This window comes from Ruditapes philippinarum, unplaced genomic scaffold, assembly GCF_026571515.1.
Source record: "Ruditapes philippinarum isolate M1 unplaced genomic scaffold, ASM2657151v2 ctg3388_1_1_1_1, whole genome shotgun sequence".
Taxonomy (NCBI): domain Eukaryota; kingdom Metazoa; phylum Mollusca; class Bivalvia; order Venerida; family Veneridae; genus Ruditapes; species Ruditapes philippinarum.
Genome location: NW_026857960.1, coordinates 52,207 through 67,589, shown reverse-complemented (window position 1 = coordinate 67,589; position 15,383 = coordinate 52,207). Strand labels below are relative to the sequence as shown.

At 31.5% G+C, this 15,383-nt stretch overlaps 1 protein-coding gene across 1 annotated transcript; it reads left to right on the top strand.

Annotated features, from left to right (window-relative positions):
• The first annotated feature begins 4,547 nt into the window (after window positions 1-4,547).
• LOC132751618 (serine/threonine-protein kinase phg2-like) lies at window positions 4,548-13,705 on the top strand. The gene is made up of 10 exons (XM_060741808.1): window positions 4,548-4,652; window positions 5,280-5,425; window positions 5,605-5,711; window positions 6,501-6,608; window positions 7,256-7,387; window positions 7,669-7,754; window positions 7,945-8,077; window positions 10,061-10,153; window positions 10,934-11,008; window positions 11,522-13,705. The coding sequence occupies exons 1-10, from the start codon at window positions 4,560-4,562 to the stop codon at window positions 12,982-12,984; spliced, it is 2,436 nt and encodes an 811-aa protein (XP_060597791.1). The 5' UTR covers window positions 4,548-4,559; the 3' UTR covers window positions 12,985-13,705.
• Window positions 13,706-15,383: the final 1,678 nt, after the last annotated feature.

Below are 15,383 nucleotides of genomic sequence, written 5' to 3'. Positions count from 1 at the left end.
TTAATGCTTACATATAACGTGGAAATATATTTGCAGTACATATTTGACTTATACTTCGATGTTGGAAAATTGTTCTAAAAGCATAATTATATAAAATATATAAATATATAACATTTCAGTACGGTAACAACATATACATGTATTACAACATCAATCGCAACTACTCGGCCCTTTCCGTCAGTCTTCGGATAAGTTATAGATATAGATAATAGCCGAGGCAGTTCCGAATGTATACTTGGTAAAAATTCTAAAAATAGAAATTGCGCACTTTGGAAAACCAGTCTTTATATAGATTGGAAAACCAGCCTATTATTAGATATGTTGGAAATTCCAGTACAGCTTGAGCCCGGCTGTGAGCGTTAATAATAAGCTGAATGATTTTATCCCGCGAAACCAGCCGATGAGAGAAAAACAAATCAACTTGATGGTTAGTGGCATTGTTGTAACAGCTCGTGTTTGCAAAAACGTTTTTATCAATAATCGGGGCTTAAAAAATTCTTTTAAAAAAAAAATTTTTTAAATTTTAAAATTTATTTTAATTTGACTTTGGGATTATTCAATAGTTTAAATTTATTTACTGCAAAAATTCCCAATTTTTCCATTCGGGTTGGAAAACCCCAAAATTGGGCAGTGAAAGATTTCTATTTCCCTGATATCAGATAAGATTGTACGTCTCTTTCAAAGGTTTCCTGCCCAAAAGGGTTTGGAAAATTTTGGAAAAGGTGCAAAATTTTAAATTTTTAATAAAAAACCATTTCTACCATGCGATAAGATAGTGTGATCTTTTGTGTAATTGTCAATATACAAGGTATCCCAGAACAAAAGGATTTCAGAATCTGAGCTTTGGCGCATAAATATTTTTGACTAATTGAACGGTTTATATATTGATATATTGTGTGAATCTCAAATGTGCTAGTCCTTGGAGCACAGAGACCCATCATGATATTTTGAATGTGTGTGCAAATGCTTATCAAATTATTACCCTTTTACTGTGTGATAACTGATAAATATTGAATAGAACTTCAGTATCATTAACAGTAATGGACCATTTACATATGTTTTTAACTTTTTATTGATTGCTTAAAAGTCATTCCTGGTATTAAGTACTGCCACTCATATTAGGTTATTAACAGAACTATCTTTTTGATGTATACTTAAAATTTCTTTTGGATGATTGTTATTTTCATCAAAAAATGGTACCTCCTACAGAAAATAACTATTTTATATTAGATTTTTTCTGTATTATATGATGGTGGGCCTAATAAGGCTTACACTCCCGGTAGATAGTACAACCAGGATACTACTCTATTTGATAGTCCAACTAATTAGGCTTGTCAGGAGACATCAAGATAATTTTGGACAGGCAATGTCTTTTTCCAACAGTGACAGTTTGAAGTAAACAGTTTGACAGTATGAAAAAAAAATTGTAAAATGGGTCAAACCATTCACGCCAAATTAATTAGGCTACATAATGTATCTGTTTGAATGAGCCTATTACTTTAATTGTCAGTTTTATGGAAAAAAGCAAGAAGTCCAATATATACCAAATTAGTTTATATAATAAACAAAAACATTGCAAAAATGTCTAAGTGATGGCATGGCTGGGTTGTTAATGCGTTGGATTAGTTATCTAAGGATTGCTTGCCACCTGGGTTCAAACTCCATCAGGGGCAAGCCCTTGCTTCCATGATGAGCAAGAACATTTCCACTTATTGCTTAATTAGTACTGGTTGGTGCAAGGAAAAGATTCAATGGTGTTTCAATAAGCTTATATCTTCCAACACAGTCAAATTAAAACAGATATGTATAAACGAAGTAGACTTGCTGTAGACATGCACTCAGTTTTTAGACAGATTTCATGTATATCAATCATATTTATATTTTAGCTTCATCAGCTTATGATACAAATTTTTAACCTTAATATTCTACATTGTCATCACTTTAATAACTCTACTTTTTTACTCTTTTTTTTTCAAAATATGACTCTTTAGTCTTTAGCTTGATGTGTAAGCTAAATATTAGAGGGATTTGTGGGCATGCACCGTCAAGAAGATTTTTTTTGCTTTAGGTTGTCGGAATAGAGTATTAGTGTATTTAATATGATTAATATGTTCAGGAGGTAATTAGAATAATTGCAGGTAGACAAATAGATAAATAGCTTGCCTTTCAAGGGATATGGAAAAGAAATGATATGATTTGATGGACCTTCTGTAAGTTTTGATCACATTTAAATTATGGAGAATGAACAGTAAGACAGATAAAAAGATTGAAAAAAAAGATGAAATAAGTGAATAAAATGGGCCTGATAGCTTGGGATAGCAGACATCGAAAATTATTTTCAGGGTCACTCTTCCTGCAGGACGAGTAGCTTCTAAATCCAATGTGCAGGCAACATTTTCCTACTTGCCCTGCATCCAGTTCTATAAAATTCTACTCTTAATAACAAAAGGATTTAGTGAAAAATTTTTATCTTTTTTAGTGTTTTACATATGGGGAAATTTTTTCAGTATTATGTTTTAAATTTTTAGGCTTTGGGAAGGGGGGGCTCGTCTTGGGCAGTGGCGGGGGACCCGGAAAAACTTTTTAGTTTTGGTTTTGTATTAATTAAAAATTAATGTAAATATAAATAGCTTAAAGTTACAATTAATCAGACTTTAAGAAATATTTTTTTACTACTAAAAAAATGAAAAAAATGATAAATATTTATGATTAAGTTTGAATTTTGGATGTATCATGCAAAATATTACAGCACTAAAATTCTACTCTGTAACCAATGGATGAAATTCTGCATACATATATTTTGATAAGTAATACATAATTTCTGTGGATTTTTAGGTACTAAGGGCTTTTTTTGTACATTTTACACAAACCCTACTTGTTATCAACCAAATTTTGCTTTAAAGGGTTTGTGCAAAAAATTATTTTTAAAAAAATCAATAAATTTTAGTAAAATTTTCCCGTGATTAGGTAAAAATTTTTAAACCCCTTGGGTTGGAAAAAAAATTTTAAAAAAAAAAAATGGGTTTTGGGTTTTTTTTTTAGGATAGTAGTATGTGAAATACAAGTGGTGCTGAGACCATGAAAATGATTAAAAACATAGGTGCTGGAAAATGTAAGAAATGTTCACAGTTAACAGTTGAAATAGTATCTCCACTTTCATAGTTTATACAGTAATTTTCAATTAATTGATAAAATCTATTAAATTATATGATTGTATAAAGTATTTTAGTAGTAAAAAATTTTTGACCAATTTTACAGTCTTCTGGAAAATAGTATAGTTATTGAATAAGAAGAAGAAACAATTCTTTTCTCATTATAAACATGTTTATTGTTCATGTCGATTTCAATTACCTTGTATATTGCATATTTAAAAGGTTTCATTTGTATTTATTTAGTTCCACAACAAAAATTTTTAACTGGGGTCCAACAATCTTCCTCAGTTTCGGGCCAAAGTTCTGTGGACCCGCCCACAAAGTCAAGTGCAAGTAATGGTGATCATATTCACGTGGTTATACAGGATGATACTGAAAATGAACAAGATCCAAATGAATGTAGGCATATTGTCTTTTTATGTTATTATTCTGTTAAATTTCTTTTCCACAAAGATGCCCAGTATAACTTTACAGAAAGAGTAGAGCTGTGAAAGTATAATAACTAATAAACTATATAGGTTTTTAAAAACTCACCGTATTGAATGACAGTGCTTACACTGGCTTGCATGTATGACACAGTATAGATGTAACAAGTCATTCAATAAGAGAGGTACATGTACAAGTAAAAATATATAGGCTCCCAAGAAGCATAGAGTAATGAGAAGTAACATGTACTTATACTCGCAAGACAGGCCAAGGGTACATATTGAATTTTATAGGCTCAATACTGTGTATCTTCTTTGTCTCTTAAAAATAGAAATTTGTTCTATTTATAGTTGTGGTTTTTCCTAGTCTAATTATAGCTAGAAATTCATATTGCGCCATGGTTTCCCAATGTCAAAAATAATCGCTATATTTAAACATTAGTAAATCTTTATTTAGAATCAGTGGGATTAGGGGATTTTTTTTAAACCCGAAAAAAAAAACCACACAAAATTTTTTTTTAATATATTTTAAAGCCCGGTATTAGGGAAATTTTCAATAGGGTTTATGTGTACAGTTTGCATTATTTAGTTTAAATTTAAAAAATTTTTTACTTTTTTTATAAAAAGAGAGAAAATGGTTTATAAAAGGTTTTTAACTAATTACATTTTATTTAAATTACATTTTGCCCGGTTTTATCCGGGATACTTTTTTTTAAAACCATCTAAGATATTCGACCCAAAAATTTGGGGGTGAGGGAAAAAGAAGTCACATTTAAATTTGATGTTAACGGGGGTTGGTTTTTGTTTTATTAATATTGCTAGGGTGGGGTTTAAAAATTCCCCAGCTGCAAGCCCCTAGATCAACTGTAGACGCATCCCAGATAATGGGGAAAAAAGCCCGAAACAGTACAAAGGAAAAGGGTTGGAATGCCCAGACCCGGGGTTAAGGGGAAAATTTATGACAACAATGAGGTTTAGATATATGTCGGAAAAATGCCCAGCAAAGAAGAAAGGAACAAAAACCAGACAATATGAAACAGAGGATATGGACAAACACTGCTTGGCAGAAGTGTCTGTGAGTTTATACAATACATGTAGTAATAAACTTGTATAACATTCATTATGAATAATTAAGAATTAAAAAACATCTTAAGTTGTTGAATTAGTCTACATGAATATAGACTTTCCTTTTCATTGGATTCTATAGAAAAAATGTTTCAAAATGTATTAACCTTAACAGATCGAGATATACAGTTGTATATTACAGAAATGTATCTCTCCATGCTTTTACAGCATTCTATTTAGCTTTGAAAACATTCTGTTTAGCTTCAAAAATGTTGTTTCATTCTATATAGCTTTAAGCTACCAAATAAACATGTAATTCTGTATAGATAATTTAATAATAATCTTAGTTTTGAACCTTGAGAGTTAGCAGAATGATAACAGACTACTAAACACTAGTTCTGTTTTAAGGAGAAACTAGTACTTAATAGATTGATAATCAATTCACTGTGAATGCATTGTAGTCTGAATTATATTATAGATAAACATATATTGTTCTTTAAGTAAAAAAATTATAAGATAAGATAACTGGCACATGTCAACAAAACTGATTTGTAAAAATGTAACTTTATGCAGATATACAAATAAGTTACATAAAATATAATTTGTAATTAAAATCTTGGTGCTTTTTTATATACAGGTGGATAACTATGATGGTGCAGGAAAGATTGTTGCATATTGTGTTGATGCTACAGGAAAACTACATCCATATAACCTGTTTGGGGATCAGTGTAATCGGGGAGTGTATGTTGTGAGATTCAGATTTAGACAAGGGAAAGTTGCAAGGTGAATGTTTTGAAATAAATAATCTCTTAATATAATTACATTATGTTTATTTTAACATGCACTGCTGGTCTGTTAACGATACGACATGATTGTCATTATTTAAATCTTACCAAATCTGACTTCTTAAATTTCATGTTTTCTTATATGTATAAGTTGTTCACTGCATTTAATTGTTTCAGATTGTACAAAGTAAGTGTGACAACACCAAAAGCCAAAGAGTATAAGGAAAATCTGAAGAATCAATTATCCTATTTGACTGAAGTAGGAATTCAAGATATAAAATTCTGTAAGTAATTCTTGAACCTACCAGTATTTATTTGAAGCCAATCTGTTTACTGCATTTTAGAAGTTTCTCTGTTTTCTTTTTAAAATACTTAGTGTTTTTATAAATATGTCATAGCTTGATAACTATGAAATTTTTAAATTTACTGGTATTTAAACCACTCTTAAAAGTTTTTCTTTATTGATCTTTATTGATGTCTTAGAAAACACAGTCATGACCCCATTCAAGCTCTAGCCCAAAATATGTACTCAGAGTTGCAGGCATCTTAAAGAATAATTATTTGATTATTTGTTTGAGTTGTTCCCAAATAGATGTATATGATCACTTCTGTTTAAGGCTCACATTCAATTAAGAACATGACATTGCTAATGCATTATGTTTAAGGCACCAATTGATGGGAAATTTCGATCTTTTGATAAAATGCAAGCAACATTACAAAGTTCAATCATGTTAAAAACTTAGTGGAGGTCCTTATAATGGTCCACCTCAGAAAGGTTTCAGATAATATATTTCAAAAAGATCTTCAAACAACTTGGAATGCATTCTAATTTAAAAAAAAAAAAAAAAAATAAATCAGTTGTCAATATTTTGAATTTATCATTTGACAATATTAAACCATTTGAGTTCTGTAAACACATGATTTAACAATTGAATAATTTGAGTTTTGATTAAACATTTGATAGTATTTAACAATTTGAGTTTTGTTTACATATTAAACAATAAAACATGTAAATAATTTAAAGTTTTGCTTACACATCTAGCAATATTGAACAACTTGAGTATTGTTTTCAGGTACACCAGAAGAGATACAAGATAAACAGATAGTTTATGTTATGTTCAGGGTCATTCTAGATAATGGTGATATTCTTACCAAGATATCTACAGCATTGCAAAATAAAAGTAAGTTTGACTTGAAGATAATAAACATATTTAAAAAAATAACGTAACATTTTTTACAATAAAAAGAAATCTAACTCCAGAATTGAAAATATTTTGGGTTTTCCCAGCTAATCCAGGGGTACAAACAAACTAACAGTAACAGTTTCGAAAATAAGCACAACAGGTTGACTAATTTATTGTGAATGGTAGAGCACCATGAGGCTTTAACTGTACAAGTTTGTACTGGGAGATAAGCTTGGAAAACCCCACTTTTATTAAGTTTCGGATATACATATATTGAATATACTCGCCGAAACAATTTAATAATAGTCAGTTTGCCAAAAAAAAAAAAAACAGCAACAACAACAATCATGGAAACCGTTTTTTCCCATTAACTTGGGTCCATGCTGCCAAACAAGATCTTACATGTAAATAATTTCAATTTCTCTAGTTGACGTTTAAGAAGGTAGGTAGTAAGTCAGATGTCAAGTATACTGTCCCTGTACTTGAAAGCTCCAAATTTAGTGGTTCACTGTTTGATTGTCCACCAGGTTTATAATGGAATCAATGTTTAGCACACTATGATTTATAAAGATTTGATTAGACTTTAGATACCTTGCATAATTAACAGAACAAATACATACATGTATTGATAATATTTCTTTCAGAGAAAGGTAAAGAATTCAAGATTGAGGATGTTGAACCAGTGTGTTGTCCCGCCAATATGCCAGTCGACTGTGTCAATCCTTGGAAACACAGAATAATGCTTCATGTCACTGAGGGCACTGCATTCCCATCTGGTTAGAAGCTGTTTTTTTATACTGCATTTGGAGAATTCAAGTGCTTATTTACACATTCAGCTCTGTATTCAGTACATTAACATTTTTCCTAATTTTATGGAAAGGCCATTTTAAGTTTGACTATTCATGACTGATACTACAAGTAAACAAAATTTACTCCTTTCTATTCATTTAAGATTCATATGATTTATGAAACATATTACATGATAAACTTTGAAACTTTTTCTGCATTATTTTATAGATATGATGCTGACAATGAGCATTTTATTTTCAATTTTTAGATGTTGGGCTAAAAATTCGGGAGCGTGATTCAAACAAAAAAATTGTATGGGAAGCAGAACCAGATACATTTCATACTATAAAACAGGTATGGCCTAGATTTTTTTTTTTTTGTTGATGTTTCCAACAGCACTTTTAACTTAAACTCTGTATATTTAGATTTAGATTTCTCTAACTGTCAATGAAAAGTTCAGAATTCAAAGCTGGATGAATTCATAAATAAAATCCACAGGTTAAGGATTAATAATTGATTTTTCAATTACTGATTATATTTTCAGTGTGTGGTCAAGTTTGTACCACCTCCTTACAGAGATCCAGAAACAAAGAAAGATGTTGAAGTGGAAATCTGCCTGTATGACAAGGCAACAAAAAATGAAACAGAACCGTTCAAATTCATCTACAAGGGCTTAGGTAATTTTGATATATTTTTTCTAAAAATTCAATATCTAATTATAACAATTAAAACTTATCCCACTGAATTTGTAAAAATGACCTTGGTCTTGTTGGTTTCAATATAGAAAAGTCCATCATTGACAGTTGAAGGGATTTCAGCATACATGCCATAAAGTCCTGATTGTATGGGTTAGTCCCGGAAATAAGTTGTCTGCCCTGGTGGTGTCCCGGGATGATTTATGTCCTGATAAAAAAAGTAAATCTAAAATATTCTACTTTGAAGCAAGAAATTTTACATTTTTATATAATTTTATTGTCAAGTTTTTTATAAACTAGTCTAGAACACTAATAACAAAGGATTATCCCCTAACAGCATAGCAATGGTGACACTTAATTTTCAGTATCAAGAGGCTTATATTGAGTGGCCTGGTTTTATATTCACAATGAATTATTGTAGATTTAGCAACTAAATGGATGCCATAGCTATATATTGTTAAACTGTAACTTGCAGTTTTTTTTCGTTGTTTTTTTTTTCAAAGCTATTTGTTCAAAGTAAAGGCAAAACTTAACATCATGATTATCTGAACTATCTATGAAAACATTTATCCTGTCACTTGTGTCAATTTCGGCCCGATAACAAGGTGCCGTATATTTTTAATGATCTACAGCACTTGATCACGTGCTATGCATGTTTGCCTGACTTCTTTTCAAGAAAAAATATAAAAACTGTCGTTAAATCTTCTGTGTGTAGAATAACGAATTTTGGAAATGTTGATAAAACTTTGTTTGTTTATTTTATTTCACTCTATAATTTTTTTCAAGCCAATTAAAATTATTAAAAGTGAAATAAATGTAAAACTTAACTCGTTTGCGACATTAAAATAGCGTACTTGATTTGATTGTTTTGCACGTGCTGTTTGGCGCTACATTGTGATGTCACGTAAACAATACTTTAAACGTCTGTACAGCGTTAACGACTGAATAAAAGATATTGGTGTTCGAATTCATTTTCTTAGTTAGACCATTTTCTTTCATTCTAGATAGTTTTCACAACAAAATTCGACAAAAAATTGTTTTTATTTATCACATTATTCAAACAAAATGGCGCCCTCAAAGTGAAAATACACAGGTAGATAATAAGAACGGCGAGTGCATTGTTGCGCTTCGGGCCTTCTTTGTTTATAAAGAAACATTTCCGATAGTGTGATTAAAGGTATTTTGCCTAATAAAATTCTTTAAAAAAACGGTGACAAGATAAATAGAATAATAGATTGGTGCCGTGGATGGAGAAAGTTTATCATGCTCTGCTCCGGAATTTATTGGATTCGCCTTCGGCTCACCCAATAAATTCCTCCGCCTCGCCAGATAAACTTTCTCAATCCACGGCACCAACCTATTATTCTCTATTTATCCTGTCACTTGTGTCAATTTCGGCCCGATAACAAGGTGCCGTATGTTTTTACTGATCTACGGCACTTGATCACGTGGTATTCATGTTTGCCGGACTACTTTTCAAGAAAAAATATAAAAACTGTCGTGAAATCTTCTGTGTGTAGAATAACGAATTTTGGAAACGTTGATAAAACTTTGTTTTTTTATCTACGGCACTTGATCAAAATGGCGCCCTCAAAGTGAAAATACACAGGGAGATAATAAGAACGGCGAGTGCATTGTTGCGCTTCGGGCCTTCTTTGTTTATAAAGAAACATTTCCGATAGTGTGATTAAAGGTAGTTTGCCTAATAAAATTCTTTAATAAAACGGTGACAGGATAAATAGAATAATAGATTGGTGCCGTGGATGGAGAAAGTTTATCTGGCTCTGCTCCGGAATTTATTGGATTCGCCTTCGGCTCACCCAATAAATTCCTCCGCTTCGCCAGATAAACTTTCTCCATCCACGGCACCAACCCTTTTATTCTCTATATCTATGGTTTCCCTTTTTACTTTTGTACAGCATCAGGTATTTCTATATACATTAATGGTACATGATTATGTTACAGAAAATGTGAAACCTGAGATGAATTTTGATCACAAGGCAAAGAAGCGAAAGCTGATGGATGACATTGATATGGCCAGTACATCATTTAGTCCAGGTACGGTAATTCAATATTAAAATAGAAAAAGTTCCAGATTTTTACATTATTTACCTCCCTTCCCAAAAGTGGGTTATTATTCTATGTTATATGATTGAGAAAGTATTGAAAAATAAACAGTTGAATTCTAGGTGAATTGTCTAATTCTTATATACATTTGAACTTCAAATTGAAGGAATAAATTGTTGTAGCACCGATATGTAAAAGATTTTTTATAGTTTTTCATGAAGATGATAGAATTATGAGAGATTTTTATCTAATCTTAAGCATATGATATGTTGGAAATGACCCTCAAAATGGTAGCCAGGGGAGGAAATAATTGCTATGTGCAACTTGGCATCTACTGGTTTTGATCAAGATGTAATTTAAAATGATGCAGATTTTTTATAAACTAAATTAGAAAACTAGTTTCTGTAAAAGAAATGTTGTCGGTCACTTAACCAAGCCATTGTGAGCGTAAACTGTGATATGGTAACAATCAAAATTTCAAAAGGGAGCATCGGTCTTGTTGTTCAGGTGACCCATTCCAGAGATCGTGGGTTTGAGCCCGACTCTGGTCACAATCATATTTCCTCACTCGACAATAGTACTGGTTTGTTCCAGGAAGCAGATTGGAAAGTTTATTGAAATACATGTACCTACAAGCTTTCTTTACAACGAATCAAACTTAAACAAATAATATTTAAACCAAACAACATTCTCATGTTGTTTCCTGTACTTTTATAGATGATTATACTTGATTATACTTTTTAATAAATGTAAATTTGCTGTATGTTATAGATGTGCGTGGTGAGAGAAAAACTTTGACGGCTCTACGTTCCCGACCAAATTCATCAAGTTCTGGAAGCAGTAATGGTAGGTCTTGATATCTATCTGCTTACATACCATGTATAGTCATACAAAGAGAGCTGTATGTCATACTCGCCCAAGTGTCAGCATCCCCGTCCAAATTTCTGATTAAAAGTTTTTGTACAGTAACATTTTTTACATGCATTTACTCCTACTCTTGTTTTATGAATTAAAACTGTATTTTCTTGTTAAATAATTTCAATGCATGCTTTCGGAAATTCTTCTCTGTAGAAAAAGTTTGTTTATTTATTTCAACCATTGACTAATTTAGACCGAGATATAACTTACATATAAAGTTTCATTCCTTAAATGCTGAAAAAAAATAGAAGTTAGTAATTGCAAATTAAGACCATATAGCAAAATGTCTTATAAATAGCCTGTGAGTTAAGAATTTGTTTACCTGCCCAAAATACGTTCCTTTCAGATATGAGCAATTCAATAATGCTACAAAGTACTTGAGGCATTGTATTTATAACCATCTGATATCAAATAATAAAAGAATGTTTTCATCTCTTTAAGGTTCATCAGCTGAGAACTCTTTGACATATCAGGAGTCTCAGCCATTGTTTGAGTCTGCTCAGAATCGGTCAGCCACACCTACTGGGGTGGAAGAAGGAGCTGTTAGTCTTAGAGAACAGCAGCAAGGAAACGGACAGATCCCATTTCAGAATTATTCTGGTCAAAATCCAGGACAATCTATATTTGGAGCAAGCAATGGTCAGTCAAGTAGACCACAGTCAGCTGGGTTCAGAGGTCAAATGACAGGAACTGGAATGCAAGCAAGTTCAAACCAGACTTCAATAGTTACATCAACTACAAGCGTGTTTTGTACCACCACTACTGCAACAACGTCGTATGTTTCTCCAGAACTGCCAACCATGTCTGTAAACAGTAGCAGGGAAAATACCGCTTCAAATAATCAGATACAGCCAGAAGCTACAGAACAACATCCTGGTGTGATGGTTTTGTCGGAAGAAGACAAACATACTTTAGATGAGCAGGGAGTTCAGCTACCTGAATTAGGCCCAAAACAAATGTATGCTCTCATTGGTGGCCAGATTTATGTTGTCAATGACGACACTGCTGAGCAATCTTCCAATGTAACACAAACTCCTGCACCATATAACTCTCCAGCCACTTCCACTGTAACACAAACTCCTGCACCCTATAACTCTCAGGCCAATGTGCAGAATATTGGGCAACTTCAGGTGGTAATTCAACAGTTTGCACCCCAACAGCCAGCTTCAGAGGCAGAACAAAGACAGGTTGAATTCCCACCAATGACCAGTGGTATATCACAGTCAATGGGTGCCCAAAACTTTCCTATGTCTACAGCATCTATGAGTACTGCTGTAGACCAAAGTGCAGTATTGCAACAACAACGAAACGTTTTGATGCAACAACAACAACAAGAACAACTGCTACAACAACAACAACTACAACAGCTGCTTCAGCAACCACAGGTTTATCAACAGATAGCACAGGTAGCACTTCAAGCTGGACTAGATCCTACCGACCCAGTTGTGTTACAGCAGTTGCTACAGCAGATCAGTGCTCTTCAGGGACAAACTAGTCTGCAACAGGGGAATGCTGCTGAGGCAACAATGTTTGGCGCTGGTGCTGATCTTAACGATGATGATTTGGAAGAAGATGGTGGTTCAGTTAGTACGAAAAATGCTTCTAAAAACAAAACAAACAAACCTATGTCTGTTGTGAAAGCTGGTGATCGACGGAACAAAAAGTTAAGGGGAAGTTCTGGTATAGGTAAAGCTATGTATGAAGCTGAACATATGGAGTATGTGGAAGGTGAAATAGATGATGACACTAGAATTCCAGTGTTTGTGAATGAAGTGACCATTGGGGAGGAGAGTAATGACTGTGATACTAACAACAAAGTGCAATCTGTGAAAACTGTTCATTACAAAATGAAAAATGGTTCATTTGGAAATGACATTAGTTCAGATGAAGGCGAATCCAGATAATACAGAATAACAGATTAAATAGGTAAATGAAATTATTTTTTGATAAATGTACTTGATTTTATTGTGTGATTTAGGTCCAGCCATATAAACTTGAAAAATAAAATGGATTTATATTCTCTGAAGGAAAATACTGTAGATTTTGTGGTGCAAAGAGGATAGAGTTAACAATGTTGACAAATAAAAAATACAATTTAAAGAGATTCTAGGTATTCAAAATCTTGCGAAATCACATGAAAACTAAGAAATGGAAAAGTCAGTTTTGTTATAAAAACTGCTCTGTATAGAGGCTTTCTCCTAGAATCTCATATCGTGTTATGGGGTGATTTTGTTGTGAATATGAATATTTGTGAATATTTTGAATTTACATAAAATAACCAGATAGGAAAATACAAGAATGTGATATGAATCAAGGAAAAGTACTGATTTTCTGAAATTCATGGTGTTTGTGATATAAAGTTGTTGATGCAAGGTACAGGATGTACACTAAAAACTAATAGTGGAAAAGAAGTTCCTAATTTTGAAAGAAAACTTGCAAGTAAATGTACAATATAACATTATATTGAGGACTATGAAAACTACAAGCCACGTTGTTGGGAATATTGTGTTTTTGAATGGCTTAGTAAAAGTGTTTCTTGAACGTGTTTTCTATAATCTTAGTGTTAATGATGTGTTACTTGTCTACATTTTTGGAGAATGTGTTACGGTTAATATATACATGTATGTACATGTATATTAAAATATAAAAGACAGAAAAAACATGATAAAAAACACAAAAAAATCTTATTATCATGCGTAAATTTTCCAATTTATATACTTATGCGTTTTTATATAGGTAAACTATTCAAAACTTTGTATAAAACTTAAAAAAAAATGTAAATATAGATCTGTAATATATCTAGTAAAATGTGCTTGGACAGGAAGAGTTAAATACCTGATTTATTGAGGAAGTAATATTTCATGCAAATAATATCGGAAGAAGATTTCCTGCTTGTTTGGGACCAAAACATAAAAAAAATAAAAAGAATAAAAAAATAAAAAAAAAAAGTTTAAAAAAAAGTTAAAAAAAAAAATGAATAAAAAAAAATGAGTATAAAACATATTCTTAAGTTATTGTTGTTAAATGATGTATCCTTTGGCAGCTAAATGATTTTCATCACATTTTTTTACAGAAAGATCATTGAAATCCTCATTATTCATTCATTCTTCATTCATTCATTCTTCATTCATTCATTCATTCATTTCATATGTTGTTTCCTCAAGCTAAAATTTGTGTAGGAAATGTTTATGTATTTTCAAAGACAACATTATTTTGTTATAAATTAAAAATGTTGCAATGTATAGTTATGAAAAAAAGATAATTCATTGTATCATATTTGTTTTAAAAAAATCACACATGTGCTAAATGTATATATTTTATATTGGTATTTTTGGTGCAAACATCTTTAAGTGCTATGATTATAGACTTAGTTACAGACTTTTTAACATTGAAATATAAATGTATATATTTGTTAAAACTCAAGTAACTTTTTTCTTGGTTTTTTTAATATTGTGAAAAATGAAAATGAGCCACGTCATGACAAAACCAACATAATTTGGTTTGCGACCACATGGATCCAGACCAGCCTGCACATCCGCGCAGTCTGATCAGGATCCATACTGTTCGCTTAAACAAACCCTATTTTCCAAGTTATAGAGAAAGATCTGATATGCGAACAGCATGGATCCTGCATGGGAATCCTGTAATATGATTTGGTAAAGGAGACACTGCCAATCTTACTTAAACTTTGATGGTGATAATTATGGGAAAATAAAAACTTATTTGTTTTCAATGGCGTTTTTAATCTTTAATAATAGGGCAATTTTAGACATTTTTAGCTGAATTTGTAAAGTTTTTTTTAAATCTATTTTATCACTAGTTACACTTAAATAAAATTTTATGTTCAATTGTTGTTCTTTTTAAAGAATATTGCTTATATATTTTATGTATACTTAGTGCCATGCCTGTCAGTAGTATCTCCTTTATTACATTAAAGTTACAACAGTTTTGCACTAAGGCTAAAATAATTGTATAATGTAAATGTTGAAAGTTTGTAAAATATAAAAGATACTTGCAATTAAATTTTGCTGTAAAAAGAAAGATTTTTATACTGTTTTTTACCTATCTTCACAAAACCGAACTTTGTTTATTATTATTTTTAATCACCCTTGTTCTGACATAAGCATTCTAAAAAGTACTTCTCCAAATTTAAAACCTACATTTTTCTTTGAAGACTACCTTTTTTTGTGGCCAAGAATTTCAATACCAAATTATAACAAAACCTTATTACATGAAAGTTAATTGCTGTATTTAATAACCAGTGACTTGACCTGAAACAACCGTGCCAAAAATATTCAAAACC

What these genes read in the sequence shown, in the direction of transcription:
- LOC132751618 (XM_060741808.1), top strand. Translation starts at nt 4,560, where the DNA reads ATGTCGGAAAAATGCCCAGCAAAGAAGAAAGGAACAAAAACCAGACAA. An exon ending in AGACAAGGGAAAGTTGCAAG is followed by an intron (nt 5,426 to 5,604) that starts GTGAATGTTTTG and finishes TAATTGTTTCAG; the next exon opens with ATTGTACAAAGTAAGTGTGA. An exon ending in AATTCAAGATATAAAATTCT is followed by an intron (nt 5,712 to 6,500) that starts GTAAGTAATTCT and finishes TATTGTTTTCAG; the next exon opens with GTACACCAGAAGAGATACAA.